The 23,915-nt window shown below is 43.3% G+C and overlaps 1 protein-coding gene across 2 annotated transcripts in view; it reads right to left on the bottom strand.

Annotated features, from left to right (window-relative positions):
• LOC135908339 (fibroblast growth factor receptor homolog 2-like) overlaps nt 1-23,915 on the bottom strand; it is a 204,854-nt gene that overhangs the window by 95,279 nt on the left and 85,660 nt on the right. Inside the window, exon 1 of one of the 2 annotated variants that reach the window (XM_070541271.1) lies at nt 1,640-1,862. The exons of the other annotated variant lie outside the window; for it this stretch is intronic. Within the exon in view, the coding sequence (XP_070397372.1) occupies nt 1,640-1,751 (112 nt within the window). The 5' untranslated portion in view covers nt 1,752-1,862. Of the gene's footprint in view, nt 1-1,639; nt 1,863-23,915 lie in introns of those variants that run through there. 2 annotated transcript variants of the gene reach the window in all.

The raw sequence follows: 23,915 nt of genomic DNA on the forward strand, positions 1-23,915 counted from the left end.
GCTCAAGTGCACACTCTGTAGTACCTTCGCTTGTTTCAGCGTTTTCTTTCGAATTACCGCAGACGGTATATAGGCTATCACAACGCTTTTCTTCTCTCTCCTTCTTATCTGTTATTTCCCCTTCCCCAAAAGTAGGGTAGCGAACCGGGCACGTTCTTGGTTGACTTCCCCACCTTTCCCTTTTCGTTTCTCTTTCTCTCTCTCTCAACCAGCCACACGGAATCTATCAACTGCATCGATTTTTGTCAATGTGCTGTGTGAAAAAAGGACACCGGGTTTCATATTTGCATGTGATTTACCATTCTGTTTCCCATAACTTTCGTACCTCCTCCTCATCGCATACTTATGAAACTGTCTTCAATAACCAACATGAACAGTTTTTGAGTGTGCTCGGGCGTATCTAAAGAAGAACAGCAACAGAATTAAAATAAACGAAGGAATTGTTTTGCATGCGCGCGCCACTAGGTCATAGCACCAGATAATTTGTCTCGTGCAGAGCCCAGTCCTGATAAATCACCGCGAGTTAATTAATATTAGTGTGAAGCTGCACATGTATGAGTGCACGCGAACGCAAAAACACCTTTATTTAATAACATACCAAGCCTACATCTACTTCATTAAAAAAAGAAAAATCATTCCTTTAGATATCGTGGGATGATCAACCACGTCCTCGGCGGCAACCTGTTGATTCCACTGACATTAATTAATTTATTATGTGCAGCTAATACTAGTGCCTTTGTCAACAAATCATAAAACCGCAGCTTTATGATTTGCAACTCATAACGATTAAGCCTTAAAATAGTACAAATAATCCTGGCGCCATAGTATTATGGGTACGGTAACTTTATTTGCGTGTTACTTAAAAAAAATACCTAAAAGCTTCTACAGGTCCTGGTGTCAACTTGTTCTCCGCCGCGATAAAGTAAACTAAAAATAGCACACAAAACATTTCATTAGGTTGATCGGTTTCAAAGCACTATGTACTTTTAATACTGGAGAAACCTCCAAGTTCGCTAATTTTACGTCATCTCCTGCGAGGAATAGGCAACTGTACAAGGGACCTTGCTGGAACTCAACTATTTTTCAAAGTTTGAAAGCATCGTGCTATATGTGGGATTCGTAGTCGCATATACCTAACGAGTTCACGGCACGCTCAATAGCGTCACATAATGGCAGCTGACGTTACCTTTCTCGGGTATAACTTTTCCAATTGCCTAACTTTTCTTTTAATAAGAGTGCCATAATTTATGCGTCTATAGTGGAAACAGCCAAAAACAATCATCTCAATATTTCCTCAAGTTATAAATTAAATGATCCATTTTGCTTACAATATCAGAACAATGAACGTTTACGTGTGGTACACGCCATTTACTGCAAGGAGTGCAACTAACTTGACGCCAAAGGTTTCCATGGTTCAGGTGAGGGACACGAGGACACCGATGCCTAAACGCGAAACGTACAACAACCTCGCGCTACTCTTTGTAAGTTGCATAGGTTTCGTGTCCCCATGTCACTGCTCACACAACTTGACTAACGTCATTTAACAGCAGCGCAACATTCAGCATCAGACCATGCCACACGTTATTACCCTCTGGCAATGCCACCCTTTTAGAGTACAAATAAGTTCCTTCACGCTTACCGTAGTTTGCTTGGCCAACGATTCCGCGTAAGTTCCAAATCCAAGTGAGTGCGATTAAAGCGATACTGCGACGACAACAAACACCTTGCTTGAATCGAGAACTCGTGACCATTTCGGCGGTTCACAACACACTGCGTGCGCTAAGACGTACGTATTCCGGACTACGGAGGTACACGCGACGCCAGAAGCTTTCCTGAAGAGACACGCAAGCCAAAGGCAGCAAGCTCGCTGTTCGATCGGCAAAGCAGGAGGTTCTCGGTCGCATTTGTTGGCGCGCCGGCGCGCCGAGCCGAAGTGAGAGTCGTCCCCCGCTCTTCGCTCGCAGCGCCCCCGTGCGGGAAGCGCGGGCGGGAGCGCTCACGGAGCGCGCCGCCAAGAGGAAGGAGCGCACATACTTTACTACGGTTAGACTCATCGTCTTTGCTGGGTTCGTTTATTAACAGCGCGAAATAGGCAGCGCAAACTATCGTTTCGTACTTAAGGCTCACCATAAAATCATTCCGTTCATTCGTTCGTTCGTTCGTTCGTTCGTTCGTTCGTTCGTTCGTTCGTTCGTTCGTTCGTTCGTTCGTTCGTTCGTTCGTTCGTTCGTTCGTTCGTTCGTTCATTCGTTCGTTCGTTCGTTTCCTTGTTTGTTTGCTTGTTTGTTTCTTTGCTTGCTTGCTTGCTTGCTTGTTTCCTTGTTTGTTTGCTTGTTTGTTTTTTCCTCGCAGTTGACTTCTGAGATTCAGCGTATTTGTCGAGAATGTTCGGAATTGAGAACTTGCAATGCGTCGGAGAGAATGCTTCGGGTCATGTGCGCCATCGAAGTTGCGCGGGTGCTATAAAACTAAGCTGTTTGGGTTAATATACAACCTTTCGTGAAAATTACTTTACAAGCATTCCAAGAGCGTTAAAAGCGCATTTGGGGAACCACGTGCGACCTTTGCCCGATGTCCTGAAAGAACTGAAAATTAAAAAAAATGATCACCTTCAAGGAATAAGGAGCATAATATCGGTGACATGCTGCCAACGTTTCAAGAACGTTAGTTAAATACGGGCTTTAGCAAGGTCTCGCAGGCCAGTATTTCTTTCGTGGAACCTTACGCTCCTCCCGACGCAATAAGTGCAAATTAGCTCGCGTTCAACTTGACGGGACGTCAACTTCTTTAAATCCATCTACTCGCATTTGTATCACCGAGCCTGGCTAGTATGCAAGCGCAATTTGTAAATATGCCTGCGTAGCGTGACCTGCTAGTGGTGCCACCTGGTATTGCAAAACTATGTGCGGATTGCAGTAAGTGGTGTGTTTTTTAGAGCACCATTCAAAACGGCTTTCGGTAAAGTCATGTTGTTCTGCCTTCTTTGAAAACCCCAGAGGGAACTATGGCGACAGACCTGCTCCAGCCCGCGTCGTTGCTGTTGAGGACGCAGGTGTCCATCGAATAACGAGGCGAAAGGTTCCTAGGGCCTGTTTACGCTCCAGTCGCCCATCGCTGCAAGCCGCACCGCACGCGTGCGGTGGTGGGAAAAAAATGCACATATCCAACACTTGTTCACAAATTTCCATTTCCATTGCGTACACTGTGTAAGCGGTACATATTGTATACCGAAATTTGTGCACAAGTGTTCGATATGTGCAATTTCTTCGCGCGACCGCACGCGTGCGGTGCGCCTTGCGGCGATGGGTGGCTCGAGCGAAAACACGCTCTCAGAACATCGGCGCATAAGGGCGCTCGCTGCGGCGCCGGCTGTCGCGATTGATGATGACCGGCCGCTCACAACGGAGCAGGTAGAACGCGCGCTGGCACTCGGCGAATCTCCTTCGGCACCCGGCCTTGACGGCATCACTCTTCCCGTACTAGAATCACTATTCGCTTACCACCCTAATTTCTTTTTGTTCGTTTTTAATTCTGCTTTAAGACCAAGCTTATTCCCCCGCGAATGGAGAAACGATCGTATAATCCCCATTGACAAGTTCACCAGGCCATCGGATGACACATCCTCCTACCGACCGATTGTAATGAATTCCCTTTATTGGCAAAATTTTATTTATGAATACTGCGATCTTGTACACAATATCATAGCAGGTGGGAAACATTGTGTTACAGACACAAAGAAAACAAAATTGCGCATAGAATTTCAACAAGAGAATACAGCGAGCGACAATGTGAATTAACAACAATCAATTCAAATGCTCTTGAAATGAATGTAATGATGTCTGTCTGACAACATCATCCGCGAGGTTATTCCAATCAGTGATGGTCCTTGGAAAAAAGGAGTATTTAAAACAATTAACTCGCGGATTTAATGGTGTTATAGAAAGAGAATGGCGATTTCTAGTTTGGTACCCCGAGGAATAGGTAAGGATATTGGAGGTGTCAACTTTGAGATTATTATTAAATAATTGATAGAAAAACTTTAAGCGACATATGCGATTTCTGTTAGGAATAGAGGGTAAACCGCTTTTTTTGAGGAGGTCACTGACTGATGCTTGCCCGTAAGTGTTATATATAAACCTTACTGCTTTCTTTTGGATTCTTTCAAGTTTATTTATGTTTACCTTTGTAAAAGGGTCCCAGATAATTACTGCATATTCTAAGATTGGTCTAATAATAGTGTTGTAGGCAGGGAGGCGTGTACCAGGGGTTGCTAGCTTAAGCGAGCGTCGTAAGAAAAAAAGCTTTCGGAGAGCATTTGCTGAAACATAGTCGACAGGCCTGGTCCGAGAAAGGTTATCAGATATCCATAGACCTAGATACTTATATTCTGTGACTTCATGAAGAAAATTATTATTAGCAGTGTAGTGATATAGAAGAGGGAGCTTTTTAAGTGTTATTCTCATAAATACGGGTTTTTAATTGACAGTTAATTAATTAATTTTTTAATTAACAGTTAAGTTAATTGACATTTGCCACTTCTCACACCAAGAAACTATTTTTGCAAAATCATTATTCAGCCTAATTTGGTCATCAGTCGAACTTATTTTCTCATACAGCACGCAGTCATCCGCACATAACTTAACACGTACTGACAGGTTTTTAACAATATCATAGATAAACATTAAAAACAGTAGGGGGCCGAGGACGATTCCCTGGGGAACACCGGAATCGACAGGAACGTAATTGGAGCAAGTTCTATAGAGTTCGACAAACTGACGGCGATCAGATAGGTACGATTGTATTCATGTTAATATCTGTTGATTATTTATAATAAAACTGAGTTTATGAAGTAGTTTCTTGTGCGAAACCTTATCGAAAGCTTTTCGAAAGTCCATAAAGATAACATCAGTTTGTTTTCCTTCGTTGATTGCTGTCGCAAAATCATGGATTGTTTCGACCAGCTGAGTGCATGTGGAATACCCTCGTCTGAGCCCGTGTTGAACAGATGCCAGTACATTATGCTCGTCGAGGAAATTAGTTAGATGCTTATTAATGATGTGTTCTAATAATTTGCACGTTGTCGAAGTTAATGAAATAGGGCGATAACTTTCAATACACGTCTTCACTCCACTTTTATGCAAAGGCTTAATTCTAGCAGTTTTCCAATCACACGGTAGAACACCTTCTTTCAATGATCGAGTGAATAGACGCACAAATACTTTGAACACCACTCTGCATACTGTTTAAGGAAGGCATTCGGAATATCATCTGGGCCAGGTGATTTCTTAATATCCAGATTTTATAACAGATTAAAAACACCCTGTTCAGAAATTATAGCATCAGGCATGGAAGGAAGGGACATGGTAAAGGGTGGGGGACGCCCGTCATCTTTCGCGAAAACTTTCTTAAATGTGTTATTAAATGCTGCTGATACCTCGACATTGTCACTTACATGTTGTCCATTTATAATAAATGCATCGGTAGAACGAGAAACTGGTGCAATTGACCGCCAAAACTTTTTAGGTGCAGTTTTTATAAAATCCGGAAGTTGCTTATTGTAGTATTTTTCTTTATCTTTCAGAATGCATTGTTTTAATTTCTCTGAAACTTCATAAATTTTTGCTTCTAAAAAGGCTGAGCTTGATTTTTTATTCTTTTCTTTAATCGCTTTAGCTTGTGCTGCAACTGCAAAGTTTCTCGCGTAATCCAAGGATTGTGATTGTCTGACTTCTTGCATATCCCTGGTACAAAACGCTGAATGCAGTCACGAACAATGTTTTTGAAAACAAGCCACAGGTCATCCACGCTACAAGTGCTGTGCAGAAAACTATAATAATGAAGATCTAAGATATCAATAATCGATTCATTGTCAGCACGGGCGAAATTCGGAAAGTGTCGAATATCACCCCTCCGGTCCAATAATATGTCTTCTATTTTGGAATGGAAATTTTGGAACGTCTGCTAAATTCACGACTCTATTTTTTCTTGCACTCTTGCGGCTTGCTTAACAAAAACCAATTCGGATTCACGCATGGGGAAAAGCGCCGTCGCGGCTTTGTATCGGCTTTGTCAAAATTTACGTCATTTAAAAAAATTAATGTCCCGGCTATACTCATTTCATTGGATTTCAAAGGTGCTTTTGATTCCGTCTGGTACCCATTGGTTCTCGAATTTCTGCGAAAACACGGGTGTTACGGCAATCTGTTCTACCTTCTCCGTTCCTTTCTCTACGGCCGCCTTGTCATCTTTCGTTCTCACAATGGAGAGGGGTTCACACGGCCCACGTTGGGCAGTCCGCAGGGCTAGCTCGCCCATTAGCCCATTGTTGTGGAACATAGTTATTTCCGGCATGCTCGTTATTCCCCTGCCGGCTAAAGTACGCTTGCTGGCCTATGCGGACGATGCGGTCATCATCGTCCCGGGCGAGAACAGAGCGACTATTGAGCGCTCTGCAGCTTTGGTCTTAGGAGCACCCGAGCTAAAGCTTCCTGTTATCTAAATACACGCAAATGGAGAATTCGTTTTTCTGGGCTACCACTGCACGAAATTTGGCGAGGTTTGTTGCATTTAAAAGACAGATTTAAAATCTAGTGACCGTTGGTTTCGAATCTTTTATTTGGGTCGTCAATATTTAATTAAATAGTGGCAAAAATCAAAGGTGTTCTGGAAACGAAACTATCAAGTTTACAACGCTGTAACTCAGCAAAGAAACATGATTTAACAAATATGGCAATTGCATCTAATAGTAAATCTAACAATAATAATAATAATAACAATAATAATAATTATAACTTCTTTATTTCCATCAGTGATGGAGGAGGCTGCGGGTAAAAGTAGCTTTAGAGGCAAACGACTTGACTAGATCCCGCAGCCTCCTTTACAAGGCGAACAGCGATTGAAGAGGATATATATATATATATATATAAGATGCACAAACATAAACGCAGAAACTGAAATTTCCTGAAAACGCTCTTCAATTATTTAAGAAAGATTGAGTGACAGCATGTTCATGCAAAGCTCGTACATCAGTAGTATAAATATCAAGACTTGATTTCAGAAACAAACTTAAAAGTGTTGGTAGTGTGTGCGATATCTTTTGTGTAGAATGATTGGCTCGCGGAGTGACTACCTTCCACTGTTCCGTACACCTTGTGATGTAAGAATGTGTGTTCCTGGTGAGATTAGATAACTCATGAAGAAACCTTAAATTCTCTTTTACCTCCCGTTTGAAAGCTTGACTAACTTGTAGTTATAAAGATTAAACGCAGGTATTGTATTTGCTTTCGGAAATAAGTCTCATGTGTGGGCATTGTAAGGAAAGTTAAAGAGAACTCGCAAATTTTTTTTCTGAAGTATATGTATCTTTTCTAGATTCGTACGTGATGCGGTACGCCACACGAGCAGACAGTAATAAAGTGTAGAAAAAAATACGGTGTTATTAACAAGAACCTTGATTCTGTAAGGTAAGACAGGTCTCAGCCGCACCACCATGCCAACTACACGAGATAATTTGCTAAGTATGGATTCTATTTGCGTGTCCCAAAGCATATTTTGTGTGAAAATAACGCCAAGTATTTTAATACTATCTACAATTTCTATCTCTACATCGTCATAAACAAGGTTGATGGAACTGATTATTTGCTTAGATTTGGGCCTAAAGATTATTGCTTTTGTTTTGTTTATATTGATTTGTAGACAGTTTTGTTTTCATCATAGAGCAGCGTTAGCTTTATTCTCAAGAGTACTAGAGCCAGGTGAGGAAAAAATATACTGGCATCGTCTGCGTACATTGCGTATTTCGCATCTTTATAGATACTTACCAAGTCATTTCTATATACAATAAACAGGAACGGGCCAAGAATACTACCCTGAGGAACGCCTCTGGTGATATGTTTCAAATATGAGCGGACAAATCAGATAATCGCTGTGTTACGCATAAATATAAAGAAATTAGTAATCTGTATATACAGCTCTTGCGGTACCGTTGTACAGAACGCAAGAAATCCACGTAAGATATCAAAAGGCATGTCAAATTTTTCCACTTTCAAAGGTCTAGTGGATGCCGTTTACAGAAACGCGATATCTGTTTTTGACGCAGAGCTATTCATTTATAAATTTCGTGCTTCTATTTCTTTTTGAAACTTTCGAATTTCTGAAAATCTTTTTAACGAAATTCAGGCCCTTAATCGAAATTCCGATTCCGACAGTCACTAGAATTTAACTTTTTCTCTCAAATGCGACGAGTTTCATTGAAATCGGTCTTGGGGTTACCTCAGAAAAACGTGTTTTTTTTGCGTTTTACATGTATTTGAATAGGCCGCGTCGGACTTTGGCCCGAGCTAATGCTTCCGCTGAAGCCGCGTGGCGCAGTGGTCTGCGTGAGCGCGATTGTTGGTCAGCGTGCAGAAATATTTCTTTTGGCTTTCCCTCACAGCAGCGCTGCGGTGAGCGCACTCCTGTTAAAAATATGCATGGGTGATGGCAGGCTTCAACACAAGGAAAACATTTAAAATTTTAGGCGTGGTATTTGAGCGAGTGCGCGAAATGGTGCGAAGCAATATGGTTTCACGAGGGTCGTTACAGCGCATGAAGTCAGAAGTAATGCTCTCCATCAGCTCATCTGATAGGTATTTTTGTATAAAAAAAGCTTAAGTGTTATAAACACGGGCCTATTACTGTAATGGTTCGGAAAGCGAACTGGTCACGATCCAATCGCGTGATTGCACAGAATCATGCCTTTGTGAGCGGGTTGCTGATAGAAGCGCGATTCTGACCACTCACGACAAAGCAACCGCGACTATACTTGCATTTCGAATTCTTGTACGGCGGCGTCCCAAGATACGTGCATTCAACGAAGGTTTCAATTACTTTAGAGGAAATGGCGACAATCTTTTCTTTCCCCGACTCTGGTGTCTTGGATACTTATACATTCTACAGAAGCAATACATAGACAGCTACCACTTTTCAAGGTGCCCTGCCCTGTATTTTCTGTAATGTTGCGCACGAGAGAAATGTTACCATAATGCGTTTTCTACAATTCCGTGATCTAGGTTACCATTTTCTTAACTTTTTTTCTCCAGGATCTTTAAAAATATTTACAATGCCATACTACAAGTGGGCCGAGAAAACTGCATTTCTGTCGATATTTTTTTTTACTGCGAGGATGGACGAAGGTGCACGGCCGAAGTAAAAAGGGAGAGTTATTTACACCACCAGCCGATTTATGGCGACTGTTATATTTTCCCATTAAAGGCAGCTACATGGACAGGAAGATCATATCTCATCATTATACATCACACCAGATTCATAGACTATCAAAGAGGTCGTGTTGCTCCTCGCATGCACAATGTAGGCCCTTTGTTGGCACTGCGGTCTGCGCTGTGTTGTCAATGGAGGCAAACGCCAGCAGTTTAGCTTATGACGGAAAGAATCGACGCAGGAGAGTGTGCACGCAAAGTTGAGTGCACTGCTCTCTTGGTTTGAGCCTACTTCTCCGCGAGCGTGTGTTTACATTGGTTTAGCGCAATCTCTACGTATACCTCAGTACTGCCCTGCAACGCTGCTGAAGGATAAAGATCGCGCAACTTAGGTATGGGGAGAAGCGACGACGCTATTGACACGCGAGAGAGTGGGGCAAGGAAATGCAGGTAAGCTGACTTGACTTTCTGCATTTTGCCACCCGTAACGTGTGTACGGGGACGGGAGAGAGGAAAGAGAGAGAGAGATACGGACTAACGATTCATCCACCACACTACACAAGATGCAGCGTGTCTACAGCCTGGCTTTCTTGTGTGTCGCCTTAAGGCATTGCAGAAGTGCTTGTGTGGCTGTCTCGGCTCCCAGGACTTTTGATTGCATAAAAAAGGCCCATTGTGCAGCGTGATCAAGGCGTGCTGGAGAGTTGGGTCTTGTTATTCGGGGTGGAAAAAAGGCAGAGGGGCCTTCTCGATATAGTGCTATGATATCTGCACCGTGCGCACATGGAGGAGTCCGCCATTTCTGTGCGATGGCTGTGTCAGTTGTTGAAGGCTATCCGACCCACACGACATAGCAGCATTGTGTAATATTGCGAGAGAGTTGATGGCAACTCCTATTGGAATTCATTGTCTGCCGGGCAGGAGAATAGAATGCCCTTTCTGCTTCCATCACCATGGCAACAAATTTTGCTTCCTTTAATTCTCTGCATGCCTGATTCAGGATATTCATCACAAAGTTAACATTCAGCTCCACCCCTCATGTAATACTCTGTATTACAAGGGACAGGACATGAGTGTTATAATATATATATGTATGTATTTCATATATATATATATATATATATATATATATATATATATATATATATATATATATATATATATATATATATATATATATGTGTGTGTGTGTGTGTGTGTGTGTGTGTGTGTGTGTGTGTGTTTGATTTCAGTTTCTCTTTCGGTTAACCTCTCTGCCGCTTCAATCTCCTTATCTTGCTTTAAAACTCAACAATTCGACAATTGAATATATAGCACTGCAAATAAAACATCAGATTCACCGCTCACTGTCTTGCACACGATTGTAAGCCCAACCCTTTGCAATCGCGAGAACAATGTATTCTCCGCTTCTTAACGAGTCCAGCGTTATCTAATTTAGCTCTATTTTAATCCACATGCTTACTCGACAAATTTTACATTCGCCGAGTTAGGCTTGACGTTTTTTTTTATGTGTGCTGCTGAACCAAAGAGCAAGTCCAACGAAAGAACTTTTGTGTCTGAAATACTGTACGACGAGATTGCAGATAAGAAGTACGTGGTGGTGTCGTACCGTAAAGTGAGCTGATCTAATCTTGTGTAGTCACGACGCTATTTATTTATTGCGGCAACCCAGTGAGGGCCGCATCCACTCAGCCTCCGGGGAAGGTCCGTTTTCACTGTTCAGCTATGAGCTCTGCTACTAGTTCAGAGATGACCTGCCCCGGTAGCTGAGTGGCTATGGTCTCGTGCTTAGCTGAGCTCGAGGTCGCGTACCCAGCATGGTGCGACCGTTAGGGAACCCCGCGTGGTCAAAACTAATCCGGAGTCCGCCACTACGGCGTGCCTCCTGATTATTTCGTGGATTTGTCACGTAATATCTCACATTTATTGTATTAACATCAAACTACGAAAAAACAAGGGACTTGTCTACGTTGTCCAGGATGCTGATATCTGAAAGTACTTGTCTAATTAATGTTTAATTATTAATTAAAAATACCTAATAATATTAAACATTATTTAGTAATGTTCAAGGTCAATTAGTTTTCAGAATGGCTGAGTAAAGATCCAGAGAAAACTCTAATCATCCTAACGAGGTAACGCAAAACAGATTCCAAGCAAGGCATCCAACCATTTCCCTGCCATAACGTGGAAACTGTCTTAGGTGTTTTCTACAACTGGAGAGAAATAGCAAAAATGGAAAGAACGGTCTCCAGAGAACGGCACCAGTGCATTATCAAATCACGACGAAAGGCCCGCGCCGGAAATAAAAATGATCGATAACGTCAATTTGACTCCCTTCCCGGCGCTTTTGCGCAGAGTGATCATCAGCATACAGGACTATCATTTTCGCTTCGCATGCTTCCACTAATCATTTAGCACATCTGGTACGTGTGACGCAGACCTATTGGCCCTTCCACGTCCAATGAAAGCTCGTTGGCAAATGCATTTGCCCTCCGATTGCTTTCACTGTATAACGATTGATCAATATATACGTCTTCCTCCCATGACTGAATCGAACACATGAACAGATAAATTGAACCGAACGCGTTGGTGCTTTGGCTGGGTAAGGAAGACGCAAAACGTGTCCGTATGCTCTTGCTGCGCTTAACATAAGTGCTAGACTGCGTTTATGCAATATACCGGTTTAATGTAAGCTATATTTTTATTTGTCTGCATGTAGTCCAACGACGACAGCACCAACGACTACAACAATAACCTTAAGCTAAAACGAATGTTTCATGCGAATTTAAAATAACGACATGAATGGGAATGACACGGGTCTGCCGTTGTCTCATTCCCCCCCCCCCTTTTTTTTACATTCGAACAGAACGATAACACCTTGAATACATGTCCACGTTGTTTTTATCTTTATCTGCGGAGAAAAACACAGACTAGAGTTCCGGAGACCAATTGGCAACTGCCACCGGGAGAGGCCCATTACCCGAATGCCTTAAAGGCAGCGAGGGTAAACGTGTGCATACGCTCAACAAAGGCAAACAAACGATGAGGGCGATGGAATAGACGTGTGCATAGGCGCACGTGCAAGCACACGCACGCATGTACACTCACTAACATATACAGGCAGCATGCAGCCAGCGGTCGCTCGACTTGGCATTTTGAAGTCGGAAAGTGGTGTGCCGTGTTAGAAAAAAAAAATCAAAATGAGAGAAAACAGATAGAAAAAGAAAAGGTAGTGGACATCAATAATATGTGCATTCGGTTTGCTACCCTACACAGGTGTAAAGGGTACAAGGGGAGGAAAGAGGGAGGCACCCACTAGCAGTGCGGATATAAGCATTGCGGTGAAGTATGTATCTTATCCTAACCGTAGCATACAAACTGCAGGCGTCTAATGCAATCATACGTAATACCGGATTCCCCAGTTATCAGCCTGTCGTCGTGACAAGGAGGAAAAAATTAAGCGCTTCGAAAGACTGTTTCGTTTTTTTTTGTTTTTTGTTTTTTGTACGATTGAGAAAAATATTGTTGATGAGATTTGCTGAGAGGCGCGTTTTCTTGCTTTTTCTGGGGCTCATCATCTTCACGCCTAAAAAACGTATGTTTTTGCAAGCCACTTTTATGAATGCATCGTGATGAAAAAGTTCTTGAGAGCGGCGCGGTGTCCACTGTCAGAGCTTCCTGCTGTTGCAGTAAACGTCGACGGGGGAATCACTTAAGGCCTACGGTTTGTTGTTCTTTGGTTCTGCGATGAATGATTTCTACGCGTTCTCTGGTCTAGCTTATGCGCGATTATTCTACTCAAACTGACATTTAAAGTTGCTTTACTTCTACCAAGTTGCTTCATTGTCTGCATGAAGGACGCGTGAATAGATATGGAATGGGAAAACATGGTTATCACATTGTCGACCACTGGTGCTTTCTTTATCAGTATTCTATACGAGATCATGATTTCTTTTATTGTTGTTTCGTGAAAATAATCTGGCAGCGCATACTAATTTCCGGAGCCCCCCACTACTGCATGCTTCATAATCAGATCGTGGTCATGCCACTTAGGTCTACATAATTTATTGGGGTTTTCTTTTAACATTGCATCGAAATGCAGACGACGATATTCCACGAGCAGACGACTTTATTAATTCAAAGCGTTGTATACCCCAGTGCGCGAAAATCCGTCCGCGTCAGTGTGACTCAAAGATCGTACCAAAAATGGCTGATGGCGCAGAGCAGAAACACGGGAAGGAATGCTCGGATTGACATCAAATTTCTCAGCGAGGTTCCTGTAAGCGAAGTAAATTAATCGCCTTGAATAGAAAATTTGGTAAATTTCAGTCTGGGTGGGAATCGAGCTCGGGACTCCGGGATGCGAGACGAGCACGATTCCCCCGACAGCACGGTGGCTCCATGGTTCTGGCTGACTATGGGGTGGTTAGGCTAGTTAGGTTTGGAAACGGGTGTTTAGGCTAACGAAACTGAAGTTACAGTTCACTTTTTAAGTAAATGTTATTCCTATTCATTCAGATTTGTCATTAACTAAACGTGTTGGTTATGCGTGCGTCATCGGGCACATAACGGCACAATCAATGTGGATGAGGTGGCGCCACCTTTTGAGTGTACAACGGCCTGAATGGTGAGCCACACACCAAGAAAGAACATCAAGCGGAAGGTCAGAAAGGCTGAGATAATCTCATGGGTGGCGGCAGTGGAAAAGATGCCTGCAATGAGTAACTACTTAAGAGGAAAAAACTAAATCAGGAAAGACACAATTTATGATAACTCAAAAGGAAGCTCATTACTTTTTGAAGTCAGGTCAGGACGTCTTAGAATACGCACCTATAAAGCGAAATATAAGAAGGAAAAAGCATGCGCTTGCTGCGGTAAAGCTGGGGGAATTATTGAGCACGTTTCATGGAATGTGAAGATGTCTGCCAAATGGTTGATTTAGGAATCACTGGCCTCCTTGAAGCCCTTGGGTTCAGCGGGGGCACGGAGAAGGTAAACATATCCGCATTCCCGATTAATAAGAGGTGATTGGAAGTTTGGTTGAAGAAAAGTAGGGAAACGACAAACAACGCAAGTGTACAAAAAGAAAACAAAGTTCACAATGAGGGTTCAGAAACCTTAATTATGAGAATTCATCGTGTTTTCTTTTCTTCCCATTTTTTTTCTTTTTAGCACAGGTCATTAGGCAATAAAATAACAAGAGCTTGGTTGCGCAACCCACCACCCCGTTTCAAAGGGGAGAATCATAACATCCATCCATCCATACATCTATAACACGAGCGCCTTCATGGCATTACCGATGTGTACAAATGGTATAACGCTTTGGCATTCCCACACGTAAACAGTCTTAAGTGTCTCTGCCGACTTCCTTTTGTGCGCTGTTGTTTGAGGGTTGCCTTTAGGGTTTTTAAGAGTTTCCAAACTTTTCTTTTGATAGAAACTGTGCCACGTTTTCTAGTTTTTTTTTTAATTGAGGCTTTAGGATTATTGACTTGAAATCGACGAACCCTGCGCCAGGTCTGTTATTCTGTTTTTGACATTCAACGCAGTGTCCATTTTTGTGGGTTTATTTTGTTAATTATTTTTTTACGCCCTTGCACAAATCGTACGCTTTGACTGTTCAGTGTTCACGATGAAAGGGTCATTCAGCATTCCATTTTATTGGTGTAACTGTCGCCTAAACTCATGTTAGTCGGTGTTGATGTTCATAGTTCGCGCTCTTGAACATACGTTTAAGATTCCCCCATTCAATACGGTCAGGCTTCGCTACTCGTGAGTTGTTTGGCTATTAAAAAGGTGGGTTTAACACTATTTCTTGCGAGCATAAATATAATAAATTTGTGCCACCAGTCTCACCTGACGTCGCCGTTGGTTGCCAGGTGCATGGAACTTCCACATTAAAAGCACCCGACATCAACACATATAAAGCCTTGCCTAACCCTGAACGAAATCTCTCCTTTGTGAAGCACGCCAGGCAATGCTCATTTACTGTTCAGTTTAAGAATTGATGAAGCGTTGACTGGTATTTACACATGTGATTGTGCTTGAATTAGGCACGAAATCAAATTTTCATTCACATGTGCCTCTTTTACGGGAAGTGCTCACTTTTTAAAGCTTGCACACGTTCAGAAAGCAGTTGAAAAGCCAACGTAAAGGGCCGCTTTTGTTAGAGTTTAAAGACCTCACGCTCGGTAAAAAGGAAACGTTAAGCTAAATATTTTGTTGTAGCGATAATGAAGCCCGTAAATACAATCGACTGCAGATAATCAAAACTCACCTAAACCATAGGCACAAAGTTTACAATACTTCGGTCAAACGAAATGCTCATATTTGCGAACCTTGGTTGAAAGAAACGGTAACTGAAACTACTACCTACTTGATCGTCGGCTGTTATACGGCATGTTAAGCCAGAAAAGTGCGACAATCATATCAAACGGCGAAGCCAAATTAGCCATGAAAATAATTTCGTCGGATAGTTGCAGGCAAGTTAAGGCAAGTTAGAGCTTCGACATTTCGATAGTGTTTGCGCATTGAGGGCTTGGCTAGGCAAATGGTCGCTCGGGAGAAAGACGGCTCTGTCGAGACGGAACAACTTCACAATCAGGTTTTCACAAGCGCTTTAGTAAACATCGTGGGAATACGACACTTTAGCTAATGCCATTGTTATCTACTCTTAGGAGAGCATTGAAGACAATATCGCGGACGTTCGGGACAAAGATAATGATTACAGAGGCAATTATGACATAGGTATTGTTGCTTCGGCGCGCTTTATCGTGTCAGACGAGGCCGCGGATAGCTAGCTTCAAGTCTGCAGCGCTAATTTGAACGCGAGGCCTGTGTGGAATTTCTGCGAAACCATTCGCATGTGAGCACATATACCTTGCACAAGAGATGACAAGCGAAATTGAAAGCAGACCAAAATAACGTCTTTATTTTTTTTTTGCAATCGCAGTATAAACCGAAAGCACTTGGAGTTCTTCAAACACCTTATTTTATTCTGCTTCCTTAACCTTAATGAAACTCCTGATAAACCCTGATAAACGGGACGCTTTCTTTCTGTACTTTCGAGTTTCCCTTAAGTTGAGTCTACAGTACGTAATTACCCTTTTGGGTAGTGTAACTGCGTACCATGACCAGCTACTGGTCGCTACGACCATTGACTCGGCTTCGGCTGCTCCTGCACGCCACCTGATGCAGCGGCATGCTTGATCGCCCCCCGCGACCGTATAGCAACCGCACACACTGCGGAAGCAAACACAGCGAAGAACCAATTCACCGCGGCCTCAGTGCTCTCCTTGCATGGTGCACTCTAATCTGACGTCGACGCCACGTGTGTGTAATAAAAGGGCCCAGTGCTCGCTTATCTTCGCCGCCAGCTAAGCCTTTCTTTCCTCAAGGGCGTCTCGCTTTATCGATGTGGTCACGAAATGCCTTGCAGCATGTACCGCACAAAGCTGCGTTATGAGGTCTTATACCTTATACCTTATACCTTATACCTGGCTGTCTTTCCAGAGTAAGATGGAGGGGGGGGGGAGCGGGTTGGTTAGAGGACCCGCGTTATACTCTCGGGGTGCGAGGTGGTCGAGGTGCGAGGAGGTGGTCCCGCGTTATTGACGTATCTCATTATGCAAACGGGCACGCTCACGACACCTGGTAAAATTCATCCTCTTTCCTCCAAACCCTCCATTCTCACTCTCTGTACGCCGCTCGGTTTAACTAACGCTCATTCCCGACGTCCAGATTGGGGGTAATTAGGGCGACCGCTCTGTATCGCGCTTAACAAACTTTGTCCGTCCTTCTAAACAGGGTGCTATATCGTCAGGGCACAACGACGTCCCTCACAATTGAGACCTAGATAGACACGGTGGTGGAAGGGAAAGTGCGGTGTATACGTTGGGCTTCAGCGGAATGTCGCTGAAAGTTGCCAGCCGAGAAAGCTTCGAGGATCCAGTGGCACCGCATGCTTGGGTGCACAAAACAACAACGCGACAAAGTAACTCAATAAATGTTGCTGTTGGTTTTATGAAACAAGGTAATCTTGGCTATCCAGGAAAACCCATTTCTGGCCGCATACGCTTAAAGTTTAGACAGGAATAAATTTATTATATGGGAGCACGTGCCCGAAAACACGTTTATGCTCGGCTTGTCCATGCTCCTATGTCTTCACGTGGACTGATATTTGTCTGTCGGGAGTAAACGGAAGTGCGTTAAAGAACCCTTCAGATTAGCGTAAACGGGCGTGAATGAATGAATGAATGAATTTCGTTCCCGCTTGACAATGATTCCAGAAGAAATGCTACAATTCAGAAGCTGAAGCGAGTTTATTGGTGGCGGCACAGCAGCACTGACATACAGTCAAGGGCCACATGCGCACTCTGTCGACCACAACAATCACCTTCATTGCCAGGATAAAACAGCAGGAAAGCAATGCGAATGCCATGACAGGAGATGTGTGTTCCCTAACTGTCGCGTCTCTACTGCGATTGCCTTTTTTTCAAGACCGAGTATGTCTGTGAAGATGTGGTACTTCTGCAACGAGCAAGGCTCCCTTAACACGTCTGTACACAAACGACTGTCCAGCGCTTGAAAAGTTCGTTATTTGGACGAGTCAGGCGAAACACTTCTAAATACGAGAGTGCTTTATAAGATTGTTGTCTGGCGACACGAATCGAGTGAAGCGAAGCTTGCGAAACGCGCGGATAGCCACGTGTAATGCATAACCTCACTCTTTGTTGGCGCGAAAGGAGCTTACAGCTATAGAGAAGTTAGCTATAGGTTCCTTGTGGGCGCTATACTCCGATTCGTGATATCTGTGGTGCATCGACACCAGTTCACGGTTCTCATTCAAGCTCTCTTCGCGTGAGGCTGCCCGCATGATGTCAACACTTCAGACGCTGTCATAGGAATGTCGAGTCATCCGATGCGCCGGCAAATTGCGGGCACACTGGATAGCTTCATCCATTTTATTAGCGGTCTGTTTGCGATGAGCTCTACAACGCTACAGAAAACCGAGTCCCTCCGTTAATATATACCCGGTGATCATTTTGAACCGTTACTGAATTTCGTTTTAATCGCATATGGCATATAGCATAACTATAGTCATTGAGCTGAAATATTCGAAGAGTTGGGCGTTGTTTTGCACGAGAAATTGAAACACATATTCTCCTGATTAAAAAGTCACAACTTACCTTCCTAAACAATTACGTTACGCAGATATTGCAAGTAGTAATTGCAACCGATAAGCTGGCATGGCATATCCACTTTGAATGAATTTTGAAGATTACACAAGTTTCGAGATTCATTGCCAAATTGCGCGAGCGTACTGAGTGTTCTAGTTACTTTTGTGCTTAAGTGCATTAAAGAGCATTTCAGTAAAACAAAGTACGTGGGACAACAGTGGATTTTTACCGCTAGTTCGATGGTCCACATGAAGAAACCCATGCCATCCTCAAAATTCGTTCCAAGTTGTTATGTCTTGAAAGCTACCCGGCAATTGCAATTGCAATTCGTAAATGGCAATATCTGCCTTAAAATAGGTTAATTATGGAATTTCGTAAATTAGTTAACGTGTTTCGATTTCTTGTGCAAGTAGTGTCTGCCTCTTTGAATAGTGCACCTCGAGGACTAGTATTGTGCTATCTGCCGCAGGTGACGTTTATTTTTTTTTCTAAAAAAATCTGTAAAACTTAAAGGTGATTACGCCGTATATAATATTCAGCAGAATGTGGCGATGCTCCAACATGGCTCGTCGTTTTTTGCAACCAAACGCAATCCGCGTCGTTGCAGGCGTTCTAACGCACCACTAGTGGGTCGTGGATGCGCTGTCGATACCAATTCAGGATGCCAGCGCAAGCGCCAGTAGCGTAAACGTACCTCATGTGTCTGCATTATTACTATCACACTAAAATATTGATTTAGGCACATTATGCTGCCTCCGCAGAATTTACCACTGATGATTGAGGCAGACACTAGCGAAGTTGATTCTCAAAGTAAGCGATAATCTTGTTGTGTAGCGTGCTGTATATCTTTATGCCATCAGTGAATCACGAAACCGCACGACCACATGCGAAAATACACAAAGTCGATATCTCGCTATCGACCAAAATGCCAAATGATGGCACGCCACAGTGCACATGCATTTGGCCAACCTTCGGCGCCATGTTATAGCGGTGCACGAATGTATACACGCCACGACTTCATGGCGTGTTTCGCCTGCTTCTCAAGTTTCTACGCGATACAAGGTTTGGATGTGAACGGTCAACCGTATGCGTCGTCGTGCTTCGAAAAACGTACAATGCACGGCGCTTGTCAACTTGGTTTTGATGTCTGGTGACGTAGTTTTGCTGCTAAGTGCTTCAGACCGCTGTGCAAGGCTAGGTGCACTTGCAGCAACGCAACACCCTTCGTCTTTCTTTGTAGCGTTACCTTTCCCGGTGCCCTTTCTGTCCTGCTCTTCGCGCATAGTTACTGGTCCACGTTATCAACTGGATCAGCCGGCCGTGAACGGGGCACGGTAAGAGTGGCCTACAATCGAGCAAGGTACATGACAACGAAGTCAAGGTCCTGCTGCATATGCCTATGTCGTTCTTAAATCGAAAAGGCTCGGCGCATCAGCGGACAAACGCAGTGTAAATCTCGCTGTCGATCGCAAGGCCGAATGCACCACAACACAGAGTCTACGCGTATCTTGTAATCACATCATCTCAGTCGAAACTCCGTAGCAACACGCTCTGTCCCGAGGATATTGGCTGCAACTTCATTGCAATGGTACTCGTCAAGCGGCAGCGCTCGATAGCCGAAGGTCTAAGACAATGTAGAGCGCCTCTACATCTCCTACTATGGGACGTCACTCCCACGCGTACCGACCATTATTATGCCTACCTTGCTTTCTCTTCAAATTTGTCCTTTCTCTCTTCGCTCTATATTATCTTCCTGATTTTGAAGACAAGGTCTTCTTTGATGAACTCACCGGGTTTGGCGTATCTGGTACCTTGGGATCCTGTAACCACTTCCAGAAAACAAACGCCCGTTTAGCGCCTACAAAGCGCCATAGCGAATGGCAAGAGGCATCCAATTGCACGTCTCAACGTGACAAGAACCGAGAAATGAACGAAGTGCAGCTGAGGTTAGCGCTGCGACCGTAATTAGCGCCAATGTGGCCGAAACTTAAACACAAGACATTGTATCCCTGTAAATGGTGCACCACCGTTAATATAGATACATTGAGGCAAAGCCGCCGTGCAGCACCCTTGTGGGAAGTGGAGCGAGTTTGCTTGGACTACGCAGGTCTCGCAAGAGGCAGGGATGTCTGGAAGGTTTCTTCCGTACCTACAAGACACGAGAGTTGGTCACAGAGTAGGCAAAATAATGGTGGAGACGTAAATTGCGCTAGTATAGCCCAAAATGAACTACACTGTGCCGTAACCTGTACTATCGGCGGGATCAGCGTAGCTGGCCTCTTAATGAAACAAACGATGGTCAACCAGATGTCTACTCTAAAGAATACACGGTTGACTTAAATGTGTGCGAAATATGATTCCAATAGATAGAAAGTCCAACTTAAAAGAGCGTCTCAACATAAATACTTAGATGTAATTCTCACAGAACATCTTTGTGTGAACACATCGACAATGTTTACTGGAAAGCCGTTAAAAAAGTCGGTTATTTGCGCCGCACTTTAGCTAAGACCCCCCGCGATACTAACCTGCTATTATATGAAATGTTAATTCGCCCTGTTTTTGAATATGCATCTGTCAATTGGTTCCAATACAAACAATGCGAAATAAGTTCGCTCAATAATTTTTAAAGAAAATTTGTTCGTTTCATTTGCCAGAATTACACCCGCAGTTTCTCACCAACACAGGCTCAACAATTTTTGAACATCAAGCCATTATATTCACGTTATCGCATCAAAGCCTTAAAAGATTGATATGCAATTAACAACTCCCCCTCTGGTCTTTCTGAATGTAACTATATCACATTTGCTAATGCAAGTTGTAACCGTAGCTCCCACGCCTTGAAGATAACACCCGTTCTCGTACTAACACTATGAAATACAGTTGTTTTTTTCACATACAGTAAAGCTTTTGAATTCTCTACCCCGTAACATTCGTTCACTATCACGAAAAGATTTTATTACCTACCACTGCTGAGGACTTTGCTAACGTGCAACGCGTTTTTTTCATCATTCATGTTTTTGTGTATGTGTGTGTTTTATTGTGTAATGTGTAGTAATGTATAAGGTTCGCACTCCTGCTATAGCCTTATATTGGGCCGCAGTATAAATAAATAAATAAATAAATAAATAAATAAATAAATAAATAAATAAATAAATAAATAAATAAAATATGAGTTATTAATGAACGTAAAAAAGGATGGCAAAGAATCAGCAATACCTTGTGGCCTTCGGCGGGTAGCTATGAAACGTCATTCTCAAATACTCAGATGAAGCAAGCGGCGGCTGTTGAGACATGGAAGCACCCATTCGCATCTTTTCGTGGCCATGTGCAGCCCGATAGGCAATGCCAGGAGCTTGTTTTTACAGCGAAGCTATTTATTCCTAGGGTTCCGAGCATTTTCCGTGTCCGTCAACAAATCCACATGACCAAAAACTATCATAATCAGATTGGCTCGTAACACTACTGGCGAGTTCGTCGTCGTTTTCTACCACATATGGCTCGTTGGCGTCTCTCGGCGTAACCACGCGAACACGATCGTTCCACTGCTCGCGCATTCGTCGTCGTCGTCTGCTACAGGTGGCTCCGTTGCCGCTCGACATGCCAGCGTTCCCATACCCATGGCGCCATGGGAACCATACCCATGGTTCCCATGGCGCCTCCTTCTGCGAAGGCGGTGACGGCACTGGCCAACTGATAGTCAGTGCGGTGATGTCTGTCTCAAATTCTTTGTCTTAATATATCGCCAAGTGAAAACACGAATATATGTAACGAATGTGTAATACACATGAACGCGGATGTATAAAAATAAATGTGTGTGCGTACCTTTCATCACGATGACCACCGACCAGGACAATGTTAGTACCTTTCTTCAAAATGCCGCGTCACCTTTTTGTCGTTTGCTGCTCACCTTCACAGTGTGAAATAGCTCATCATTTCTTTTTTCCGAGAGCGCAAGAGGGCAGTTTAACACGCGCTCGCAGTAATCACGAAAAATTGTCCCCACCTGCGTACGTTCGCATTCCATTCTCCTTCCATTGCGAAAAGTCCGGAAGGTATTTTGGGCGACTTAGTTATTGCACTACCCCTAGACCGAAACACCTGAAGTGCGTTTTTATCGAGAGGCCAAGCTTATTCGTAGCGACCTTATTTTACGGCTCGCACATAGGGGCATATTTCCTGCGCGCTGTGTCCTGTGCCATTTCTTCATGCCTGTGCGTGTCTGTGAGCGTTAAAATAAGTTCACCCTCTGTAAGACGATGTTGACAAAATGACCCTAAATGTTTCGACTATAACAGTCCAGATTTCTGGGACAGCAAGATTCGCTTTATGCTCAAGCCAAGAGATAAAACCACAGGTATTCAAGTAAGGCTTCTCGAAATAGATATAACTGTCGGACGGAACAGCCTCGAGCGACATTTACTACCCGGGCAGCTTACCGCCAGCGGTACCTTCTACTGTGATAGTGCAAAACGGTGGAGTATTGAGGTCGCCTCGCCCTCAGAATAAGGGCGTGTCTAAGTATATATTTATTTCCCGGATCCTAACAGCACGGATTCATTCTTTACGAGTTCACCTCGAAGGGAAGACCTTTCCCAACAGCGTAGCATAAAAACACCTGACGAACAAAAGGGCTCGGTGCCATAGAAGTAAACCTTTATGGTGAGTGTTTATATTTGTCGCAAGGAACAAGTACTAGAGGGAGTACGTAAAGGCAAAACTATAGAGAAAACAAAGTTTTATAGAAAAATGGTTACAAAGAAAACGCCTTTCTGCCGAAAGATCCCACCGCTATATAGTCGGGACAATGTCCTGTCTAAGCCGTTACGTCGCGGTGTTCTTGGCATGTCCTTCTTGGACCAGTGTCAGTAATGAAAACAACCATTATAGGAGGCGTGACCTAAAAGTGAGTGGGTTTTTTAATGCAGCAAAATGGCTCAATTTATAGCCTTCCTGACAACACTTGCTTGAAGAGTATGTAGAAAATATGTAGCCGTTTCTCTATATAGTCTATAGATTATCTAAAGGCCACCTTCGGCCTTAAGCTTGTTTTCGACTCAGACCTGTACGCGTTTAATAAATCTGCGAATCACTGAAGGTAATAGAATGGGCATAAATACCACCCCATATATTTCGCTATGTTCCATTTTGTAGCGCATTCTTTTTCTTTTAGTAAACACCACCTAGGCAAAGAACAAGTTTTACTGAACACAAAAGAACACAGAATTCTCTGCAACTGTTGTTTGTATATTTGCAGGGTGCATACAGCCTATAGCCAATGGAACACCTGGATGAGAGGGAAAAAAGCACACAAGAGTTAACAACACATGAATTGTATCATTCTTTTACTCTAATGTTTACTGAATGCTATGTGTTGAGCGCCAGCAGGACGGACTCGGCAAATAAGGGAGAAAGGCTCCTTTTCATTATTGTGCACTGATGGTGACATTCTCGCACACATCCTAGTGGGCGTGTACAAAGAAAAATACGATTTTGAGATTGTTCAGGCCATCAAAAGGTTTCTGTGTAGTCCTCACGCACC

This window comes from Dermacentor albipictus, chromosome 6, assembly GCF_038994185.2.
Source record: "Dermacentor albipictus isolate Rhodes 1998 colony chromosome 6, USDA_Dalb.pri_finalv2, whole genome shotgun sequence".
Taxonomy (NCBI): Eukaryota; Metazoa; Arthropoda; class Arachnida; order Ixodida; family Ixodidae; genus Dermacentor; species Dermacentor albipictus.